General features: G+C 31.1%; 5 protein-coding genes across 8 annotated transcripts; all 5 read right to left on the reverse strand.

Annotated features, from left to right (window-relative positions):
• Positions 1 to 6449: 6449 nt before the first annotated feature.
• On the reverse strand, positions 6450 to 8414 carry LOC146530123 (lipopolysaccharide-induced tumor necrosis factor-alpha factor-like). Its single transcript, XM_085200628.1, has 3 exons — positions 8146 to 8414; positions 7548 to 7824; positions 6450 to 6562 (listed from the first exon to the last, which is right to left on the reverse strand). The coding sequence occupies exons 1-3, from the start codon at positions 8156 to 8158 to the stop codon at positions 6463 to 6465; spliced, it is 390 nt and encodes a 129-aa protein (XP_085056754.1). The 5' UTR covers positions 8159 to 8414; the 3' UTR covers positions 6450 to 6462.
• A 1300-nt stretch (positions 8415 to 9714) lies between these two features.
• LOC146530124 (lipopolysaccharide-induced tumor necrosis factor-alpha factor homolog) lies at positions 9715 to 11997 on the reverse strand. 2 transcript variants are annotated; one of them, XM_085200616.1, is made up of 3 exons: positions 10947 to 11997; positions 10414 to 10684; positions 9715 to 10110 (listed from the first exon to the last, which is right to left on the reverse strand). In XM_085200616.1, the coding sequence occupies exons 1-3, from the start codon at positions 10957 to 10959 to the stop codon at positions 10011 to 10013; spliced, it is 384 nt and encodes a 127-aa protein (XP_085056742.1). In that variant the 5' UTR covers positions 10960 to 11997; the 3' UTR covers positions 9715 to 10010. The 2 variants fall into 2 exon arrangements, with proteins under 2 accessions (XP_085056742.1, XP_085056741.1); XM_085200615.1 differs by having other exon boundaries at positions 10414 to 11997.
• Positions 11998 to 12140: 143 nt separating this feature from the next.
• Positions 12141 to 14357, reverse strand: LOC146530125 (lipopolysaccharide-induced tumor necrosis factor-alpha factor homolog). 2 transcript variants are annotated; one of them, XM_085200619.1, is made up of 3 exons: positions 14199 to 14357; positions 13089 to 13218; positions 12141 to 12508 (listed from the first exon to the last, which is right to left on the reverse strand). In XM_085200619.1, the coding sequence occupies exons 2-3, from the start codon at positions 13205 to 13207 to the stop codon at positions 12409 to 12411; spliced, it is 219 nt and encodes a 72-aa protein (XP_085056745.1). In that variant the 5' UTR covers positions 13208 to 13218; positions 14199 to 14357; the 3' UTR covers positions 12141 to 12408. The 2 variants fall into 2 exon arrangements, with proteins under 2 accessions (XP_085056745.1, XP_085056747.1); XM_085200621.1 differs by having other exon boundaries at positions 14193 to 14348.
• A 912-nt stretch (positions 14358 to 15269) lies between these two features.
• Positions 15270 to 18082, reverse strand: LOC146530126 (lipopolysaccharide-induced tumor necrosis factor-alpha factor homolog). Of its 2 annotated transcripts, none has more exons than XM_085200617.1 (3): positions 17928 to 18082; positions 17623 to 17776; positions 15270 to 15813 (listed from the first exon to the last, which is right to left on the reverse strand). In XM_085200617.1, exons 2-3 carry the CDS (start codon positions 17754 to 17756, stop codon positions 15711 to 15713), a joined length of 237 nt encoding a protein of 78 aa, XP_085056743.1. In that variant the 5' UTR covers positions 17757 to 17776; positions 17928 to 18082; the 3' UTR covers positions 15270 to 15710. The 2 variants fall into 2 exon arrangements, with proteins under 2 accessions (XP_085056743.1, XP_085056744.1); XM_085200618.1 differs by having other exon boundaries at positions 17623 to 17788; positions 17928 to 18023.
• Positions 18083 to 18739: 657 nt separating this feature from the next.
• Positions 18740 to 22248, reverse strand: LOC146530127 (lipopolysaccharide-induced tumor necrosis factor-alpha factor homolog). Its single transcript, XM_085200679.1, has 3 exons — positions 22089 to 22248; positions 21393 to 21531; positions 18740 to 19671 (listed from the first exon to the last, which is right to left on the reverse strand). The coding sequence occupies exons 2-3, from the start codon at positions 21524 to 21526 to the stop codon at positions 19569 to 19571; spliced, it is 237 nt and encodes a 78-aa protein (XP_085056805.1). The 5' UTR covers positions 21527 to 21531; positions 22089 to 22248; the 3' UTR covers positions 18740 to 19568.
• Between the last annotated feature and the right edge of the window lie 1224 nt (positions 22249 to 23472).

Consider the following 23472-nt stretch of genomic DNA (forward strand, 5'->3'; position numbering starts at 1 on the left):
GCTGTTGACCTTTCTCTTTGTACCCGAGTATAACGATATGACCTCTACATTCAGCTAAAAATATCTTAAAAGTGGAATATTTCATCCATCAATCTCTTTACTGTCACCTTCATCCTGCGTATCATTGAAGAAGTGGGGTTGGTATGGCAAAAATGAGCTTTAAGCTTATATTAAGCTTACTTGGAGTTTGAAGATATGGAGAAAAACATTGATATATTATCATATTTATAAATTCATATTTTAATTCATAAAAATATAAATTTTAATCAATATTGATTGAGGTTAGTCGGACAAGCATGTGAACGGTAAAGCGACAGTTTGCAAATTCGATTACCCACTCAAGGACATGAAATATTTAATCTTTTTATTTCTTCGCTCTATTGTAGAGACAATGCACGACGTTGAGTTCCGCCACTCAAAAATGATTCCAGAAATTGGCAGAAAGTGGGGGGCGGATTCTACTCGTATGTAGAATTTTAGTAAAAATATTTCAAAGGTTTCAGGCGTTAGGGCTTTGGATTACACGCTCGCGTTTTAGCCAATCAAGTTATATGTTCACATACCGCCGCTCTGAAATTTTTATACGGCTGTTACAACTTTGTTGTTAGCACCTCGCTAGGAAAATTTTTATAAAGTTTTGGAAGCCAAATTATATTACGAATGGCCATTTCGTTGGAGAACATGTTATACAGTTATTTTATAATATCTTAATGATTATAATCTTACGTCAGTGATTTTTTTTTACATAGTTAAAAAACTCTATTGTCTGATAATGATTATGTGCAATGAGTTTTGAGCGAAGGTACCCAATCGTACATGAATCGTTTTTTTTTTTTTAAATCCGTCTGTGTCCCTAGCGGGGTAGCCAGAGAGAACGGAGCGCCATATGCTACGGTCTCTGGATACCTCTTTCACCTCGTCTACTTTCTTCAACCTCTTCATACATGCCCTCCGAGAAGTCCATGATGACCTACCTCCAGTATCAAGAGCCAAGGCCACCAGTGGCTAGTAGTCCAAAGTGTGAAGCTCCCTCACGATACTCCTCTTAAGCAATAAAGTTCTTGATCTACCAGTTCACCGATAGTCTCTTAAAACGTTCATCGAGGCTTTTCACTATTAAGATAATTATTATTAATATAAAGATATATATATTCCAATCCCACTATGATAGCGCAGATTACCTAAGAACAATGGAGAAATACACAAAAGGTAGAAAAACAATATATCCTCAACGTTTAGATATACACATGCCTATATATGTAAAGCATTTAGCTTACAGCAAATTGAACCATGTCACATCTACTCAGCTATATGTATATAGGGAGCTTAAAAGCATAGGTCAGTGCATCAAATATCGACGATAATTTGTGTATTGTTCGCTAATACACACTCTGAGCCAAATGGCAAGTAATTATCCCTCTCTCAACGACTTATTGAATGCTGCTTTTGCCATAAATTACGTAGAATATAACAAGTACTTTGAATCGAAATTCTGTATAGGGTAATAAGGCTTCAAATGTCAATCTTTTAATATATATATATTGGTAAACTGTTTTCTGAATAAAACTATGATAATATATGATAAATATCTTTATACGAAATTTATGTTGTGTTATCTATATTACTTGTACATGAATATTTCGCTTTTTTTAGTATCCCGCTTTTTTAGCTTCACGCTGTATCCCGCACATGGCAAGGTAAACAGAGGAAGCCCGAGAACCTAGTGTTAAAACACTCCGTTGCCATTAAGACAATTCTATTCTCCAAAGCGGGAGGCGGAATTTCTTTACACTAGGCCTCTGCCTACCCTGCTAGATGTGGGATAGAGCGTGAAGCTAACTCCCCACTTTCCGCCGATATCTAGATCTACATAGATCATCTACGTTCTACCTAAATATTAATTTAGTTATTATAGCATGTTATTTTTGGATATTTGTTACTTAAACCTGCATAATGAATAATTATTAATTATTAATAATTATTAACATTTGACTTAAATATTTCAATATTAATAATGTAGAATTAGTAAATTTAATATTTCATAATTATATTAGTCCCTAAAACATATAAACGAGTTAGCAATAAATTTGGTCCATCGACGACTAACTCTGAAACTTGGATCAAGTTGTTCTAATTAAATTATAGAGGGGTTCAAAGGCAGAATGCATAACATCTATGCACCGAGTAAGCTATGGAAATGATTTACCAAGTTCTAGAATGTTCGGTAGAATGGATGGTACACGATGGGATTGATTAAGCATGATAAGCCGCAATCGAATGAGGGGGGAGTTTGGTGGTTACCACTGAAGATGTATATTATATGTATATATGTATGTATTTGAGTTTCAATTTTTCCTCCTCATATGATCATTGCTCTAGTAACGAAGCAAAGTGCGGCGTTGTGTTCCGCCACTCAACACGCAATTAATGCAAAAGTTCGGCTGAAAGTGGGGAGAAGAAGGATTTAGGAGCAAGTTTATATATATTTTTTATTTTCATATCTTTTTCGGTATATTTAAAAAAGAATCAAAACGAATACAATTCGATTGACATTCCTATTTGTAACCGCTATATTGTTAGCATAAACTATGTGCTCGGCGCCGTCTCCGTGGCGCGTGACTGATGTTTTTACGCGGCCTACTTGCGACGTTTATTGCACCTTTACTTAGAACAAACATCATGGAATATATATATGCATAAATGTAAGTAATATATAAACAAATCCACAAAAAAGATATATATGAAAAATATAATTATATCATATGAGGAGGTTCAGAGGTCAACTAAAACAGAATTTAATCAATACCATTATTCGTTATGTTCAAAAAAATAGGCTTACCCTATAGAAAAAGTACCTATGTTTTCAATTCAAGATATTTTTTTCTAGCTACACACTCCAGCATATAACTAAATAGGGGAATCTAATGATAAGACACTCTGTTCCACTTTCCCCCCAATTTTCAAGACATTGCGTATTGAGTGACGGAACTTAACACCGTAACCAGAGCCAGAATACACATATAGGTACACGTCAATTTATCATAAAGCACATTTAACACTTCTATTTTTTTTTTATTGCAATAGAAAGATCTCATGTTTATATCGCATACGTTCGCGTTTTATGGGTAACTGTGATGAGTTTGGTTTGAATACCGTAAACACGTACAGAAACGTAATGCAGCTAAGAAGTTAGTAGCAAACCTGACTTGCAATATCACTAAATATTTTATGCCAAGCCACCTTGTGGCCTTGAGTCTCTGGAACTACTGTACAGATTACATACGATGTTCTCCAGAAGAAAATTTATAATTATTGATGAGAGTAAAAGTTTGAAAAATATGAAAGCAGAACGTGCGTACTATTAAAATAATTTACTTAATCAATACAATTAATAGGTTGTATAGATCCTCTGTAAAAGTACCTACTTGATACGATTCTTTCGACTTTTACACAATAACTTTTTTTTTAATTCCTTAAGATTTTTTTACATCCTCACGTTGTATCCCGCGTGTAGCAGAGTAGGCAGTCCAGTGGCCTGACTAGTGTTAAGACACTCCGCTCTCCACTTTCCGCCGAATTCTGTAAGCATTGTGTGTTGGATAGCGGTAGTCAACACCGTGTTTGCCACGTTACAAGACCAAGAAAATGAAATCTTCGAATGAGAATCGAACCCAACAACCTGTCGCATTTACAGTAGAACGCTTGTACCTCTGGACCACGACTGGCCTCAGAATATAAGCATCTTACATAAGTGTATTCAACATTTACGATGTGGTACGTTTCTGAACAGAAGTTATGAAACGAGGAAAGCTGTAAAAGGATGATAGCTTTCACTCACGTACTTCCTTCCGTGGTTTGCATGCTACGATTTGAAATCGGGCAAATAATAAACCTGTAAACCTGTGTAAATATGTATAAATAAAATATTTTACTTCGTTATGCCAAATTTTATTGTTCTATATAAAAATAAAACTATAACATTACTGTAAATGTTTATATTGTGGCGCAGAGGCAAGTATAACTGTAAAATCGACTGGTTTTGGGTTCGATCCTCAGTCGAGGAGATGAAATATTTATTTAAATTTATATTTCCATTTCTTCGCTCTGGTGTCGAGAGCGCAGCGTTGAGTTCTGCCACTCAACACACAATGCCTCCAGAATTCGGCGGAAAGAGCAGAACGGAGTAGAACCCTCTGCCTACCCTGCTGAGTGTGGAATACAGAGTGAAGCTGATTAATTTGATTTAATTATTTGATGTAAATTCTTATTACCAAATTCATAATAGGCTAATTAGATACATACAAAAAACGTGCAATCCAATTTTCAAACTCCTCTGTTTTATACTAGCTTAAAAAGGTATGCTTTTCTGTGTATAGGTACCATATTTCCTACATCATAAAAAAATTGTAAAATATAATTTCTTATTAATTAATTGTTTATTACAGCCGATAGACGAAAAAGATAGCAAAAGTCATTCATATCGATTACAAATAAATAAAAATAGAATTATCTATAGATATTTTGTTTTCTTGATAAAACGATTATACAAATATTTTAACAAATTATCAAATAATAGTCCCAGTATTTAAATTTTTAAATGAATACTTATTTATCTGTTTAATCAAATGATAGGTAAAATCTCAATTTTTTTCTGATTCCGTTTTAATAAATGAAAAAAAAACAGCTTCCTATGCATATATACTTTCGAATGTGTCTTGCTTGTCTTAATTGCTAACTACCCATTGTAGTGTCATAGTTGTAGATTCGATTTCCAATACGAAAACCTATTATTTTGTTTTACCTGTTGACATCCTCCACATGACATTTATAGCTTGAATCCAGGTGAAAAGAACAGAGTGTTATATTTCTATTTAAATAGGCAACCACCAGTCAACACGAAATAACGGAAATATTTTAATGGGAAGGGAAACTGTGATAACATTTAGGAGATTATCTGCCTTTATTTGGCATTGTCTACGTTTGGCTACTAGCGACCCAGTCGCAGCTTCGCCTGCTTGTAGTGTATAATTTATTTTCTCACCTGAATTACTCATAATAATTAATAATATAATCTTAAAAATTTAAGAATATCCATATATTCAAATTTCAATCATACATTAAAAAATTTCAGCCAATTCAATAAAACATTTATTTTGTAAAATATTATCGTATAAAATAATTTGTCTTGACATAACTTTTTTATTTATAAAGTGATTTAAGTAAAACTAACACGAACGTTAAGAAAAGCTTTCCAAAATAAAAGTAAATATTAAACTTAACCGATTTAATGTTATGCAGTTCATTTAAATCGGTTAAACCGTTTCTGAGATTAGCGTACACAAACACACAGAGGCACAGATAGAAATTTTAAAAATCATTGATTTGGGTTCAATATCACTTATAAATGCCTCCAGTACAAGAGTATATACGAGTACAGATAAAATATAGATAAGCGTTATCATGACGCAGGTACAAAAAGTGTAGATATCGATTAATGTGGTTCAGTTCGTATTTAGGAAGTAATTGTATATATTTTTCATGGTTAAGGACGTGAAACTGAAGATATTTTTCGTTATTTAATAATATACAAATTTGTAAGATATATATATAAGGATTTCTATCTATATATATATATACTAGCGGACCCGGACGCGGCTACGCCTGCTTGAAATATAAGAATATAATTTCTATAGAAATATAATTTCAATCTAGATGAAATGCTAAAAGTGACTATTATATTTATCAAAATGACGCGGTAACGAACGCGGTCGTGTAGCGACGACGGTTGTTATTAACATGGCAGAATAAATTGCATGTCAAATTAGAAAGTATTTTAATTTATTAATATATATGTGTAATGTAATACTATATAGCCTATAGCACTTCTGAAGAATGCAGCTTTCATACAAAACAAAAACAAAGTAAATCGGACCAGTAGATCCAGAGATTTTAGCGTTCAAACAAACAAACAAACAAACAAACAAACTCTTCCGCTTTATTATATTAGTTTAGATATATCAGGATAAATATATTTTTATAAGGATTTAGTTTTTATCATGTATTAGCATTCCGTATAAAACTTATATTATTTTTTTCATAAAAGAAAAATTAAAACACTTTGTAGGTATGAACACTTTTATTATTCTTAAAAAAAAACATTACATTCCATTAACTGACACCCATACTAAACTAATTAGTTTAACTCTTGTTTATATACTAAACTATTGGTAATTACATTCGTATATCCTTGCACATCCTAATACGTTAGAGCTCTAAAACTTACAATTCTAAAACGAATAATTCTCGATTTTTTTTTAAATTACTTAAAAAATGAGATTACGTTTTGTTATTATCATTAATTCCCAAAAAAAATTTAGGAATTTTCACTCAAATACAAGTTATATCAAAAAATATAACTTTACAAGTGAATTAGAAAAAAAGATAGAATATAAAGTTTATAAGCTATAATTGTGTGCCAATATATGCGTTGCAATTAGGACAGTAGTGCACAGCTTTCTTGCAGACGTCCGTACAATATGGTATAGCGACGCATGGCCAGCATCTAAAATAAGAAAAAACAATAACTTAATAATTATAAGACGTTTTAAAGCAGTTTTTACATGCTTCAGTGGAGAATAATTTTATATTATTTAGTATTTTTTAAATTACTTAAAAAAATTAGTAACTAGTGGACCCGAACGCGGCTACGCCCGCTTGAACTATACGAATATTTATTAAATATATTTATGAAATTATTTTCAGTTTTCAATAGAGAGGATGCGTTAAGCAAGCTCATTTTGGGTGACGTTTTCCAACAACAAACTTTGCAAATCGTTGCTTAGCAACGGTCGCTTACTCGAATCGCTCGACGGTTGTTATTAACATGGCAGAATAAATTGCATGTCAAATTAATAAGTATTTTAATATATTGGTATATATCCATAATATTACAAATATGAGAAAAAAAAAGTATCCTATATTGATCCCGAGATCCTCAAAAATCTCTATGTGAGTATTTTATCACAATTAAATTAGCGGTTTGGCCCTGATTGCGTAAAAGACAGACAGATAGAGTTACTCTGGAATTTATAATATAGGTATGGATTCTTGGTTTTGATTACTAACAGCGACAAACTAAGTTCTGTTTATCTATAACAAAAGTGCTTAAAATATGTAAAAACTAAAAAAAAAACTATGAATTAAAACAGTTCCTACTAACATGTTATTTCCAAAACATTGACATAGCATCGTTATAAATAGACAAAATAAACAATATCACCTATACCAGATCACGAAGCGTCGAAATAGGAACAGATAATGTATATCATTGACCACAGACCATTCAGTACATATTAAATATTAAAAATAAACGATATAAAAAGCCTATTTTTGCACTTATCAATTTCTAAAGGTAAGCTCATTAATGCATGTATAATAGTGAAAGAACAAGAGTTAATTATAAAGGTATTAATAGAAATAATAATAAAGCTTCTAAAGTGCTATATATATCTATATATATATATATTATTTTAATAAATAATGCTTACCCCATTAGACACAATATGCCAGCTATGAAATGAGTTCTGAACCAAACTGATCTTTCAATTCTTGTAACAATACGCTCATTACACGAACTACACACCATTGCTACAGGCTCTATTCCTAATGCACCTGCTATAATTATAGGTGGCGCGCTCACAGGTTGAACTGTTACTACATTTCCATTATATTCGGCAGAATCATATTTTGGTGGAGAATTCGGTGGTCCTGGGTAGCCTGGTGGCTGTGCAAGGTCTGGTCCAGGAGCCGCCTTTGTTATATTTGCTGAAAATATAGTATTTGCGTTGTAAATTAATTAGTATACGAAATGATTAAAAGTTGGACTCATGTGAAGAACGAAATTTTATTTATTTATTTTTAGCGTTCGTCTTTAACTTTTTTTCTTTTCTACATTATTGATTACAAGTATAATATCTAACAAATCATTAACATCCACTAAAAACAATTTATTAATACTTCAATCGATCTAACTGTCATGTTAATAATTAAAGAAAGAAAGAAAGTAGAAAAGAAAAGAAATAAGAAAATATATAGATATATTTAGTACAAAAATAATATTATAAGCTAATAAAAAAATATTCTTACCTTGGCCTTCCATTTTACAAACAACGTAATATCACGATTGGATCGCAACTAATTTTAGATATCAATATCACATAATATATACAAATTCGGGTACAATTTTCGTGCAATTTTATCTACGATATGGCTGAGATAGTATTTTGGTTATCAATACAGAAAATAATGTATGCTTATTTATGTAGTATTTCTTCATCTTCTAACGTATTTCTAGCTTTTAGTAGATCAGACATGAAATACCTAATGAAATTTCATTTTATTTAAGACCTAAGAACTATGTTTTCTTTTTCTTTTCAGTTTCCGTTTATCCTGTATATATCAGGGTAACTAGAGAGAAGTCATTTCTTCATCTACAGAGATGTGCTACTGTGACCTAAAGAGCTATGTACCTATGTATGTAATTGATGTCTTAAATTAAAACCGAAAAAACTTACTATTATTATTATAAAGATAACAACTTATAACTGTAAACACTGGTTACAGTTTCAAATCAAGGCGGGATTATATGGGAACATATTATTTTAATGTAGCGTTGTTTTCTGTCAGTCAACACACAATGTGTCGAATTCAGGTGGAAAACAAAGAGTGGAGGGCAAAAAAACAAAGAAAAAAGTCGATTGCGCCATAATAAATACATTTTACCAATATGTAAAGAAAACATAGTATGAGTCATATTGATATTTTTGTACAAACATTTATGAATAAACATTGCCTAAACAATTGAATTATACATAGAAGTTAACAAAAGTAATAAAACTGTTATTATAAAATGAAAAATCTGCTTAAAAATTAACCGTAAAAAATATATTTATCAAATGAAACTATTTTAGCCGGATTAATCGTGTATATTTAAATACAAAATAATGAATGGAAATATAAATTTAAATAAAAAGTTAATTATTAACAAGATAATTACAGTGGTATACAAAATTAAATAATTTACATAGATCTGGTTGTAACATTATCTACCAGTGTTCTTTGAGATTTGTGTTATCAGGCAGACTGCCTGTCTTATCATCAATTAATTGGTCTGGATATTTGAATTGGAATGTTACTTTTAGCGTCACGCTGTATGCACAAAGTAGGGTAAGTGTGGCAACTTAGTGCAAGGACACTGCGTTCTCCATTTTACGCCAAAGTCTACAGAACGACGGCGGAGCTCTCGATTTGTCTCGACACCAGAGCGATGAAATGAAAATATTAAATATTTTTTTTCCTCAAATGGAAATCGAACCCACAATCTATCGCATTTCACTCGCAATCTATCGCATGTCACACTGAGCCCCTGCGCCACGACTGGCCTCAAAGTTTGTAAAAAAAGAATTCAATGCTGATGTAACAGACAATTTTTTTACATTAGTCGCTATTTTGTATTTTTAGTTTAGTAAATGAATGGTATCTCTATTGAGTTTTGTCACAAAACAAACAATGCTTTGAAAATTTGGAGAAAAGTGGGAAACAGAGTATCTTAACGCTAAGTTCCTTTTACCTATTCTTCTATATACGTGATAGATACAGCGTGAAGATGAAAAATAAAAGATAATGTAAATAATAGACATGAAATAAATCGATGTGTTTATTATTAAGTAAGAATTCTTTAATTTACTTAAATAATAATTATGTAATATTATGCTATTTTAAAAATATTATTACATATTTCTATACAATTAAATACATACTAATTATTACAAGTAATTATTAACTTTAACATAGTTTTCCTTACCAATTCAGATCATAATTAAGTCTAAATTAACTGTAGATACTTACAAATGTAAGAAAATTAGAATATCACTAACTTCGAATTTATTTATACGAATAATTATAATTTGACAAGTCAATCGTAAAATATATAAGATGTAAATTATATGTAACTATAATTGTGTACCAATATAAGCGTCGCAATTAGGACAATAGTGAACAGCTTTCTTGCAGACGTGCGTAAAGTATGGTATAGGAACGCAGGGCCAACATCTAAAACAAAATAAGAAAAATAATATAATGTAAAAAACTGCTCTCCCACTCTATTCTACTGGAATTATTAAAATACTGACTTTACTCATCAATAAAACACAATTTTAAAATCAATCAACTTTGAATTCGCAATTAGAATTTACTTTCCAAATCCATTATATTTCTTCTTCTTTTAATTTTTGTTAGAACTATTATAATAACTAATATAAGGATCCAATTAATATTTTTTGAAGACCAATGCCCAAATATATTATATTAAATTATCTAAATACAATTTAGAAAGTAAATACTCGCACTCCTTACCCAAAAAGACAGAATGCACCAGCCCAGCAATGAGTTCTGAACCAATTCAACCTGTCTATTCTTGTAACGATACGTTGGTTGCAAACGCCACACACCATTGCTACTGGCTCTATTCCTATTCCATGGATAATAACAGATGTGCCATCGGGCTGGACTGCAATAGTGGCAAGTTCAGGATCAGCAGCGACAAATATAGTCGTAGGATTTGGTGGTTCTGGGTAGCTAGGAGGGTCTACAGGCATTTGGTCAGGTGCCGATTTTGTACCTTTATCTGAAAGTGACATCATTTTCATAAAGAAGCATTTCAAAAATATTCAACGTTTGTTCTAATTTTACATATTTATAACAAAATAATTAAGTACTAGAGATATAGGAAACGTATAAAAATTTGAACGTATTGGGATCTGAACCCGCGCCTTTTGAAAATTGTCCAAAGGACTGACTCTGACCACTGATCCATACGTTCTCATCAAGCTAGGTCGAACCGTGGAATTTTCATACGTTTTCTAAATAAGTATATATATATATTTTACCTTGATTTTCCATTTTCACCAATATTCTATATCACTCCCGAAATAACACTAATCAGCTGTAGATATGAACATCACATAATATACCTATTTTAATAAAATTTACCTGAACGTTTATCTACGATACGATATTCGGTTGTGCGTCCAATGTATAAACTAGCGATTGTGATATTATAAACTATGGCATTATCTATTTAAAAACTCTATACATTGAAAACTAAGGTTTCAGCTGATTTAATATAACATATTTTTTTTTTATATGGAATAGGCTTGCGTTTGACCGCATCAAGCATTTTTGTAGCAATATTGTCAAAAAAAATATATTATAATATATTAGTATTGTTTTTTTTTTATTTACAAATCCATTTAAAAAAACATTAAATATTAAAGTAAGTTTGCTAAAATACAATAGTGGAAACTGCATTTATTTTCGTAAGACCGCTTCTGAGATTAGCGTATATAAGCCCAGATATAAGGCAGCCGTAGATAAGCCCAGAGGTAAACAAACAAACCGACAAAAAAATTAAAAATCATTGTTTTGGGTTCTAGGACATGGATAAATGGTCCTAATAATAGTTTTTCTTATATATCTTCCATGTACAGATAGCGAATAGTTACTATTTTATTTTATGTATAGTTTGACACAAAGCCCAATTATTCTGGCAATTTAAATCGTAGTAATCTATATTTTCAATACAAACACGTGAGAAACTCTGGACAACAGTAGAAACAGAATCGATGATCCACTAAACCTAGAGAAAGTAGGAAAACAAATTAATATTATTTTTGTAAATTATATTTGTGCATAACAAAAATATCTTAATATAAATACATGTAAAAAAGTGTAAAATTTTAAGAGGGTCAAATACCCAAAACACATGGATTAGTCAGTCATAACTTCATCTCAATTTAGATACATAGGATTATACTTAGATATATGTATATATATTAGACATCTATTTATATGGTACATGTTTAATTCTAAATGAATTAAGTTTGATGTCAATGTTGCTAAAGTGGCATTATCTATATTTTATTATTTTATTTTTTTCGTTTATTAATTAAAATAAACATATATAAAAAGTAGTCAATAGTATCATACGGAAAAAATCGGAATCGAAATTCGGAATTAGTTTCAAAGTTATCCAAATTGACTGTACCGTTCTCAAAAAAAAATACAAATAACAAAAACGAAACTCTTACTTAAAACATATATTAGATTTAAGTATCACGTGAAATATATTTATTATTATTATAGCTTTCATTCGTTATAACATTAAAAATTAAATAATTTGTAAAAAAATTAAACACTAACAAAAAAAAATACCAAAAAACTGAGATACAAATGCAAAAGAACAATCTTAGTTCTCTCTTTCTCTCTCTTTCTAATCGAAATAGGTTAAAGTGTATCAATAAACAATAATTATTATAAGGAAGTTGTAGTATGATAAAAACGAATATTATATCATCCTCGGTATGTGCCAATATGCGCCTTACAGCTAGGACAGTAGTGTTCGGCGTCGTTGCAGGAGTCACAATAAGGAACGCAAGTGCAAGGATAACAGCTGAAATAGACGAAAAAACAATTATTATTGGAGCTTTACTATCAATAGACAGAGATATTTTTTTTTAGTAAATTAATTGTTTCTCTTTTTTTCTCTTCTTTTTATACAAATTTGTAGGTATTGAATGCCTTGTGGGAAATTACCCCCAGTTGGAAACCTATAATTACACATCCGCTCTGAAATGTAGCATTCATAAAAATACGAGGTTTAGAAAACCTACAAAATTGTAAACTGCATCTAATGTGACAATACTATAATTATACTGTCACTTAGCGTAAAAAAAAAACAGTTAATTATTTAGGAGGCCAGAAGTGGTGCAAGTGTGACAGGAAAGCCGACAGGTTGTGGGTTCGATTGCCACTCGAGGAAGTGATTTATTTAATATTTTTATTTCATTTTCCATTTCATGCTTGGAGAACAAACAAGGAGAAAAACAAACAAGAATTCTGCTGAGTTGTTGTATAGCTTCTATTGTCGATATGTTAACCGACTCAATTTTTATTATTTCTATATTTTTCATATACAGAATCGATTTTTTTTTATTCTTTTCTTATATATAGAGATTATTTAAATAACTTACAGGATGAGTAGTATATGTGTACATATGTTAAATTTACGATCCACTTTGGTAACGACACTGGTATTGCAGGAAGGACAGACCACAGCCGTGGCCTTGGGACCCACAGGTACGACGCTCATGTTATATGGAACTTGAAAAATTGAAAATACACCTTGAGAATTTAAGAATTAAGTTTTAACTATACAAATGAACATGTTAGTATAAATACAAAATAATTACATATTTATGTCTTATTTTATGTTTGATATGAAATAACACAATTATTGGATTAAAAAGCAACAATAAATTAATACCCATTATTGAAGAAAATCCATATTATCATAGAGTACTTAATAATGATATGAAATCATACATAGAGTATATAATTGATCGCTAAACATTCGATAATATGTAACTTTTGACATAAGTTTTTTATTTGTGAGCCATTAGTAGAAAAACAAACATTAAATGTTAAAGGAAGCTTGAAGATTGCGTTAAAGAAAGATTCGAATAGTGAAAACTGCATCTAAATCAGTTTAACCATTTCAAAGTTTAGCGTGAACAAACGCACAAACAGACAATAAATTTAAAAAAACTTCGTTTTGGATTCCATTTCATTAATAAAGGCCTCCAATAATATATTTTTTACACATCTTCTTGATACAAATACCGATGCCTTACGATTTTATTATAAGTATTAATATAGATATAGATGTAAATAATCCTGTGAGTTTAATTTTAGGAATCTAATCACGCACGTATAATTTTAGCTTTATATGTCAAAATGTACACATAGTAGAGGAATAGTACTCCGTTCCTCACTTTCCGCGGAATTCTAAAGGCATTGCGTGTTGAGTGGCGGGAAACATACATTTCAATAAATATTTCATTTACTACTTCCTCGAGTGGGAATCGAGCCCACAACCAGTCGCGTTTACAGTCACACTTTATGCCTCTGCGTCACTGATGGCCTCGAAGTACATTAAAAGTAAACAATAATGAAACATACTGGTACATGTGTTGATTGAAGAGTAAACAAAATCGATATCACTATTTGAAATATTCTACAAAATAAATATAGACAATTTATTAGTGTTTTTAAATAAAAAATCTTATATAAATTACCTTTACCTATATTGCTTGGAATATAATAAATAAACACCACTTTTACGTCGATTAAAACCGACTTCGCCGCAGTACGATCAACAGGCAACTAAAAGCGTCCTTGCAGTTGCATGCCCTTCGTACTCGTAGTTCACTAATGCAGTTATTATCATACTAAGTTGTTTAGTATAGTACTTTATTTAATATTTCCTAGTAGCCAGTAACAACGTGCGCGTGGTGCACGTGCTAGACGACCTGATGAGTAACCATAACAGTCCAGTTATATTGTAAGAAATATTGAAAAGACGCTTTAATGAGAAATTCGGTATCATAGGCATTTTATATTAGGTACAGGTATATAAAAATAGATCTGTAATATCTGGTGAAAAACTATAGTGGCATAAGAAAACGTATGTTTAAACTTAGTGGTCAGGACGCCTGGACGGATTCCAGGAGGCGCGGGTTCGAATCCCTATTTTTACGTTCTTATTTGCTCTGCAAAGTTGGAGTGTGTCACTTGTATCTTGTGTGTGTGATATCTTTATCTTCTACTCCATTTCCAATAGCTGATAAGATAATTATTTAAAAGATACCCAGGCCAGGATACATGCACCTGTAGCTCCTCTGATGTTGCACGGGGTCGTGGGCGGCGGTGATCACTTACCATCAGGTGACCCGTACGCTCGTTTGCCTTGTCTTTTTCCATAAAAAAAGTAGAAAATAGACATTATGGGTAATGTATTTAATTAGATAAGTAATAATACTGTTTTGTTAAAAATGGTTGTGTTAATGCCTTTATTATTTTGTATATTTTTTTTACTGCAGATTATATTTATTATTATTATAGATATTTGTCGTCATGGACTTTTATTAAGAACTTTCAAACTTTGATCGTGTCCACGATTTCGTTGAATAAATAGATTAGCATTACACCAAATTAGAAAATGATGCAGTTTGGCACAAAGCCCATTACTTTGGCTATTTAAATCGCAACAATCTATGTTTTCAATGCGAGCTCGTGAGAAAATAAACTTACGATAACAGTAGAAACAGAATCGATGATCCACCAAACCTTGGGGAAATAGGAAAACAAATTAATATTATTTCTGAAAATTATATTTTTACATTAAAAAAAATAACTTAATATATTTACATGTAAATAAGCGTAAAATTTTAAAGGTTAGTCATAGATTCATCTCCAGATCATATATGAGTATACTTAGATATATTTATATTAGGTACGTACCTATTCCAATCTTCAAAAAAATAACACAATTAAATAAAAAACAAAAGTTACATACTTAGGGGCAAAAATATTTATAACTACTATAAGCCTACGTTACAACATTTTAAAATAAAATTGTATAATTATAAAAAAAAATAACATTAACATAAAAAATAATAAAAAACTAAGTTACGAATGCAAAAAAGTAATGAAGGTTAATCTTAGTTCTCTCTCTATAATTGAAATAAATAATAAATATGAATAAACTATAATTATTATAGAGAAGTCGTACTATGCCATAAACGAATATTATATCATCCTTGATATGTGCCAATATACGCGTTGCAACTCGGGCAGTAGTGATCGGCGTTCTTGCAGGAGTCCATACAATAAGGAATGCAAATGCAAGGCCAACATCTGAAATAGACGAAAAAAAACAAATTGTAATTCTTCTTCTTCTTTGTCGTTTCACTCTTGACAGAGCGGTCGTGGTCGTACATTATAGGTTGGTGGTGTGCCACACAGTCCGACGCCATTCTAGGTGGTTGACTGGTGCACTCGCAGAGAGGGTCACTGAGGGCAACCTTCACTTGGTCTGTCCATCGCATGGCGGATCTACCGCGTGGCCTACCGCCAAATTGTAATTAATTGTCAAAACGGAAGGTCGAGAGAGAGTTGTTTCTCTTTTTATTCGGCAAAATTATAATTATTGGCGGTGTTGTAGCTGCCATCAGCTCGAAAGGTAGCATTGCTGAGAAAATTAAAAACAAACCTCTGGCTCTATAATATTATGTATGTAGGTATCAGTCATTCGCAATGAAATGTAATAACATTCATTAAAATACGTGGTTCAGATAACCGTGTCATTGAAAACCTAATCAATTGCAAGCTGCATCTGGTGTCATATAATAACTATTGTTTTGCTCTTATGTATAAATTCCCTTCGACTTAATTGCAAAAGTATTGTAGCAAAAATCACTGCGTTCTTTTCATTCATCTTGCATCAGGTTCAGTGGCGGTACCCAACGCTACAATGGTAAAATATACTTAAAACGAAATATTCCTTAGAACTAGATACAAATTCACAGCCCTCGTTTACTCCAATTGGGATATGAGTTTCAAACACCTGTACTTCCTGCGTAGCGTTTAGTTCCGCCGCTCAACACGCATTGTCTATAGAATTCGGCGGAAAGTGGAGACACAATGTCTTAAGACTAGTTTCCCACGTTCCCTCTGCCTATCCTGCTATGTGCGGGATCCAGCGTGAAGCTGTATTTTCAACACACGCGTATACGTACATTGTACACGTTGATTATAACAATAATAGTGTCAAATTTCTTAGTAACTCTATACATGCGCAAATTAAAATTGATATAGGTACACCTGAATTGACCTTTGAAGACATCCCGCCTCAAAGTCGTCTCAATTACCCGTCAACTAATTATTATTAATTGTAATGGTAACTAAAACTAGAGTATAGCCAGTAAGAATATGTACCTTTTTTGATATTTTTTTTAACTTCACGCTGTATTCCGCATAAAGCAGGGTAAGCCAAGCAGTCTTAGTGTTAAGACACTCTGCTCACTTTCTGAGGAATTTTAGAGACAATGCGTATTGAGTAGCGGAACTCAACTCCGCGCTTTGTCTTGTAACAATAAAATGAGAATATTAAATAATTCATTCCCCACAATAGGAATCGAGCCCGAAACCGTAACGTTATATTTGAAATAGTATTTTTTTAGCTAGCTAACCATTTCAAGCTGAATAGTAAAATCAACTATAGCACATTGAAAATTGGCTAGCAATCGTTGGCAGTAATCAATTGGCTAACGAAACTAATATATCAACAAACTTCAATAGAAGAACATACCAAATTTAATCTGATAACATTGTTTGTTTGTTTCACGCTGTATTCCGCACAGGGTAGGCAGAAGGAACATGGAAACTTAGTGTTAGGACACTTCCATTAAGACACTTTCCGCCGAATTCTGGAGACATTGCGGTTGTGCCCTTGCGCTACGGTTGGCCTCTATGAGAGAACATAGTGTTTTGACACTATACCGACACATTCCAAATGACACGTAATATTTAAAAAAAATCAACATTTAAATAAACTACACTTCTGTGGGTGATATGTGAAAATAAACAAACATTACTAAAATAATGAAAATTATCGAAAATGACTAACATTACTTTTACTTTCATAAAATTATTTAAATAACTTACAAACAAACGAATAAAATGCAGGCAATTATATGTGTTCTTGTGTTAGATTTGTGATCCACTTTGGTGACGACGCTGGCTTTGCAGGAAGGACAGACCAAAGTGGTGGCCTTGGGACCCACAGGTACGACGCTCATGTTATATGGAACTCGAAGAACTGAAAATACACCTTGAGAATTTAATAATTACCGTTCGTTCGTCCGTAAGAATTATCGTTCCCCACTTTCCGCCGAATTCTGGGGGGCATTGCGTTTTGAGTGATTAATTATTAGTGACTTTTAAATAAAATGATATAAATCTCAATCTACCTGTCTGGCTTATAATTTAACAAATAAACACCTCTTTTATGCCAATTAAAACCGACTTCGCCGCAGCACAATCAACAGGCAACTAAAAGCGTGCTTGCAGTTGCCGTCCCTTCGTAGTTCACGAATGTAGCTATTATTATGCCAATTTGTTCAGTATAGTACTTCATTTACTACTTCCTGGCAGCCACATCGTACGCGTGGACTCTAAGATATTTCAGCTTATCACATATTTATTTTTATCGAAAATATAAGTTAATAACCCTGGGAAGCAAATATCAAATAATATTATTTAAGGCTCCATTTTTTGTTGGGGCTAGTTGTGGCGCAGGGTTACAAATGGGGGTGGGTTCAATCCTCACTCGATAAAATATTTTATTTAAATGTATATTTCCTAATAGGAACGGAGGGTCCAATACTAGGTTCCCATGTTACGTCTACCTACCATGCTATGTGCGGGATACAGCGAGAAGTTAATAGACCTTTCCTCGTATACTTTGTATATATCTTTTGTTTTGTTATTGATAAAGGCAGTATTTTAACTGGATCCCTTTTGCATTTTTATGTTGTGAAGCATTATCTCTTTTTAGTCTTGAAAAATTCGACGAAAAGTGTGGAATGGAGTGTTTTACCATAGATAGAAGTTCCTCTTTAACTACTATTGTTTTTTTATGTTATTATCTAATAATTTAGATTTCGTAAACTATGCTTTTAATTTCGTTTCGTTAAATCTTACATAAGGTATAAAAAATATACATGGCCGATCGCGATAGCAATAACAATAATAAAGGAGGTAGAAAAATAAAACAAGAAAATTTTATCATTAAATTTTAATCGTACATAACAATCTTAATATAAATTATATGTAAAATATAATTAAAGTACAGTTAAGTAAAAAATGTTATAAACTGAAAGTAAAGATGATGGACCTTGAAAGATTGGCAAGAAACAGTGTTGATGTTTTCAGGAATAGTTAGTTGAACTGTTAAACAATATTCAAATATTGTATTCTTTTATTCACATCTTCACTTATTACCGCAATGTTAAGAAGATTCTTTCTCTAAAGAATTAAAAAAAAATCCCTGAAGAAATAAAATAATTATTTCATTTATACATTATTTGAGGGTCACCTCCTAAGAGGCGCACTTACAATCAGACATAATTTTTTATATCGCATAACATGTTAAGCTGTTTCTGAGATTAGCGTGAACAAGCGAACAGACAAAAAAATAAAAATTATTGTTTTTGATTCTATTACGTTATTAAATGCCACAAATAACATTTTTTCTTATACATGTTCCATGTACCATGTACCGATGCGTTACGATTTTATTATAAGTATAGATATAAATAGTAATATTACATGTAGGTAGATGCAAATAAAATTCTGCATAACACTTGAAGTAGGTACTTATAATTTACTTTTGTAGTAAAATCTATACTCGTATACTATAACATAATAAACAAAAAACATATTGAACGTATAAATAATAATTACAAAATATTTAAACGGCATTAACAATAAACAGCATAGGTGCCATAGTAAAAGAATAATTATTGTTAATCTCAGTTCATTATCTAATTGAAATAGATAAATAGGAGATCGATATAAAATTATATTATACGGAAGTGCCAGTACGGAAGTTATCCTTGGTATGTGCCTAAATACGCGTTACAGCTCGGACAATAGTGGTCGGCGTTTTTGCAGGAGTCCATACAATAAGGCACGCAAATGCAAGGCCAACATCTGAAATAAACAAAAAAAAATTAAATAAAGCCAGGCGTAGTGCAAGAATATAAGTGTGTCTATAAGCGCGATTGTTATGGGTTCGATTCCCACCCGAGGGAATCAAATATTAAATATTTAGTATTTTTTATATATTCATTCTGGTGTCGAGGCAAAACGCTATGTTGAGTTCCGCCACCAAACAGGCATAGCCTCCAGAATTCAGTGGGAAGTGGGGAGCGAAGTGTTTTAACACTAGATTCCCTCTGCCTACCCTACCCTATCTGTACAAGACATCGTCAAACTGAAAAAAATGTAATATATAAAAAATATAATGATGAATATTAAATAATGTAATACATGTTGCTGTCATCAAATACATTTTTTTTCAAATAGAGTACGGTCGTTAAGCAATTATAATGTCATCGTCGAAAAGTACAAAATAAAGTAAATATACATAAGTTTTAACCTATATGAGTAACGAAGTATTTGGAACAATCAATAATTTTAATTGTTGTTTAGTTAATTTCCTTCTTTTTCTTAGATCTATTATTATTCAAAATATTAATAGCTCTAACAAGTTATTTTATTTTTAGTTTTTAATAACTGTAACTTCTTAATTATAAATCTTTGGACAATGTTAAAGTGTCATTCAGTATGTGCTATTTCCTAAAGAAAGGCAGACGATAGGAATTGATGTTTTAAGATATTTCTCATTAATCTAAAACTACTCCAAAAAAAGGACAACGGTTTGGTGTCGAGACAGAGCGCTGCATTAAATTTCGTCACTCAACACACACTGTCTCCAGAATACGGTGGAAAGTGGGGGAGCGGAGTGTCTTAACACTAGGCCCAAAAAAGATATATAAATGTTGTAATTACATTAGGCGAGTAAAACATTTCTTAAAATCTATATTTGTTCGTAACACACATAGATAATATTCTAAGAAACTCTTTAGCTTGCTTAGTACTTAAGATAATTGCCGAGACTGTAAATTGATTGTTTTAAGTGTTCTTTTTGTTTAAGAAGTTTATATGTAGAAGTGAAATTATCGTAAAATTATAGGAAACGAATATAAATACATTTAATTTATATGTCATACTTATAATCTTTACAATGAAACAAAATATTCATAAATAAACATGATAGCTGTGTCATTAAAAATCTTATCAATTGTAAGGTGCATGTGGTATAAAAATATTATAATTATAATGCTTAAATAATTTAAATAAAATCGTCATTTACCGCCCAATTCTGGAGGTATTGTGTATTGAGGGACGGAACTCAACTCCGCGTTTTCCCTTCGACACAAGAGTGAAGAAATGAAAATATAAATCTAAATAAATGTTTCATTTCCTCGAGTGGGGATCGAACCCATAAAATAGTCATATTTACAGACACACACTTGTTCCCCTGCGCCACGACTGGCCTTAAATATTTGTAATGTTATTTTAAAGATTGTTTGTGTGAAAACAAAAATTAAATTTGCGTTTACAACTTTACACCATAATATGAAACGTTAGATTATTTTCCTGTTGCAATTTGCTAACGCGACAGAACTAGTTTAGTAAAAATGCACACAGCCTTAAAACATAGTTCTACAAAAAAAAAATAGTCCAAACGTAAATATTTTTCAAAGCCTTATTCTAAGAAAAATTGGCTGTTGTTGATTAAAAGCTAATATAGAAAATGTAAGTAACATAAATAGTAATAAAAATATATTTTTAGTAAAATAACTTACAAAAATAAAAACAAAAGGCAGGCTATAATGTGTGTCCGCGTGGTAGAGTTGAAATCCACTCTGCTCACGATGGTGGATCTGCAGGAAGGGCACACGAGAGTGGTGGGCTTGGGACCCACGGGTACGGCGCTCATGTTATCTGAAATTTAAATGTGCATTTTAATAGCTTTAAAAAAAAGAGAAGTAGGAGAAAAAAATAATGGTAGTGGTATACGATGACGATGTGAAACCAAAATTTATTTTTTGTTTCGATGCTATTTTTTGGAAAGAATATTATTTTTATTGCAAAACAATAGAATTTAAGTTTTTTCTGCCTACCCTCCTTTATACAAGATACAACGTGAGAGTAGAAAACGAGTGTGATAGATAGTAAAAGTAAATATTTATTCACAAAATACTCACCCGAAACTATGTCAAACTAATAAAAGAAAAATAATAGATGTAGAATAAAATATTCTTAAAATTTAAATGTTATTCTTAACAATGTAGTATGGCGTAACAATTTCTCTTTTATTGGAAGCGTCGAGCTAGGTGCGTTCCACATAACGCGAGCCGCTGTCACTTTTTATAACACACTTACATAGACCGACCTCACCTATTACAGTTATTTTAAGCCACAAAATCACTTTCGATTTTATAATAAACTGTACACCACTAGGAAAATTAAATAATATATATAAAAGAAACATAATTTACCTTTATTTCTTTTAATTTAATCAATGAACAGCACTTTTAAAACGATTGAATCCGACTTCGTCGCGGCACAATCAACAGGCAACTAAAAGCGTGTTTGCGGTCTCTTCACGAGTACAGCTATTATAATGTCAATTCGTTTAGTAGTTTATTTATTATCATTTTTAATATGTTTTTCTATCTATAACAAATATATGTATTATTTGTTAAAGAAGTGTATGTAAAAGTATTAATTTTATTTTGATGTAATTTTAATGTGCGGTTTCCAAGCAACGCGGGTTCCAATCCTACTATATTTTTTTTTCTTATAAATTATTTTCCTTAAGTTTTCTTAAGTGTGGAATAATATATATTTTTTTTTAAATAATTTTATTGTAGTATAAAAATATATTAATTATTGTAACTATAATATTTACTTTATTACTCACTCATTTTATTACATTTTTTTATTAAAAACACACTCATTCATATAAAATGAACGAATACCAATGCTTGTTGATGATTCATATCACCTTGTGTCGAACTTGTGACGTCATCTAAAACCGTGATTATAAAATTAGTCTAGAAGCGCTGTCATAATACGTTGCAAGTAGTCTTCAAATAAATAACAGAAAATCGTGAGCTCCTTCAGAATATAGAATAAATTATTATAATAATTATGTATTTTATAATATAGATATAGAAACGTTTATTTACCTTTTCATATGTAAATGTTTTAGTTCAGTTCAGTTCGTTTATTATGGCGGCAGTTGAATAAATGTTTTAAAATATTGATATAAGGCTATACCTACAGCGGCTATATGACAGATTTAAAATGTTATAGTAAAAAAATAGTTTTTGAAACGCCATAGACAAACAACAATATAAAGATATTTATAAAGAAAAATATATTAAAAATGTCCTAGAATAATAATTACACACAGTAAATACAATGACCTCCATTAGGTACTCTGACACGCAAACACGAACATTAACTTGTATGCTCTAAAATTTCCATATAAATGAAAACATTTCAATATAAAACAAAGCTTTTTAAATATTTTTTTTTGTAATTTTTAATGTAATTATAAAAATATTATAATATATTTATTTATTCTGTAATAAAAAATAAACTGAAAGACTATTAATAGTTTAGAAACTGTCATCATTTCAAACGTAATTACTCCACGGACAGATCGTTATACGGAAATATTCATTTACTTTAATATATGGATACAAATTAATGCTTATTTATTCCTGCAAAGCAATAACCCTTTTATAATAAATAATAATAAAAATAATCATATAAATAACATATTAAGATAAGAATAATGATTTTAATTATTATGATTTTAATATAATTTTTTTTAAAAGAACACACACATAATGAGAAAAACGTGATAATAAT

Source organism: Heliconius melpomene, chromosome 17 (genome assembly GCF_056956725.1).
Source record: "Heliconius melpomene rosina isolate 202511_hmr_F chromosome 17, ASM5695672v1, whole genome shotgun sequence".
Lineage (NCBI taxonomy): Eukaryota > Metazoa > Arthropoda > Insecta > Lepidoptera > Nymphalidae > Heliconius > Heliconius melpomene.

Coding starts and splice junctions, on each gene's coding strand:
- LOC146530127 (XM_085200679.1), bottom strand. CDS start 21,526: ATGAGCGCCGTACCCGTGGGTCCCAAGCCCACCACTCTCGTGTGCCCT. Junction 19,672..21,392: donor TGCCTTTTGTTTTTATTTTT/GTAAGTTATTTT, acceptor TGTTTATTTCAG/ATGTTGGCCTTGCATTTGCG.
- LOC146530125 (XM_085200619.1), bottom strand. CDS start 13,207: ATGAGCGTCGTACCTGTGGGTCCCAAGGCCACGGCTGTGGTCTGTCCT. Junction 12,509..13,088: donor ACACATATACTACTCATCCT/GTAAGTTATTTA, acceptor CGTCTATTTCAG/CTGTTATCCTTGCACTTGCG.
- LOC146530126 (XM_085200617.1), bottom strand. CDS start 17,756: ATGAGCGTCGTACCTGTGGGTCCCAAGGCCACCACTTTGGTCTGTCCT. Junction 15,814..17,622: donor TGCATTTTATTCGTTTGTTT/GTAAGTTATTTA, acceptor CGTCTATTTCAG/ATGTTGGCCTTGCATTTGCA.
- LOC146530124 (XM_085200615.1), bottom strand. CDS start 10,706: ATGAAAATGATGTCACTTTCAGATAAAGGTACAAAATCGGCACCTGAC. Junction 10,111..10,413: donor GGTGCATTCTGTCTTTTTGG/GTAAGGAGTGCG, acceptor ATTTTGTTTTAG/ATGTTGGCCCTGCGTTCCTA.
- LOC146530123 (XM_085200628.1), bottom strand. Junction 6,563..7,547: donor GGCATATTGTGTCTAATGGG/GTAAGCATTATT, acceptor TTCTTATTTTAG/ATGCTGGCCATGCGTCGCTA.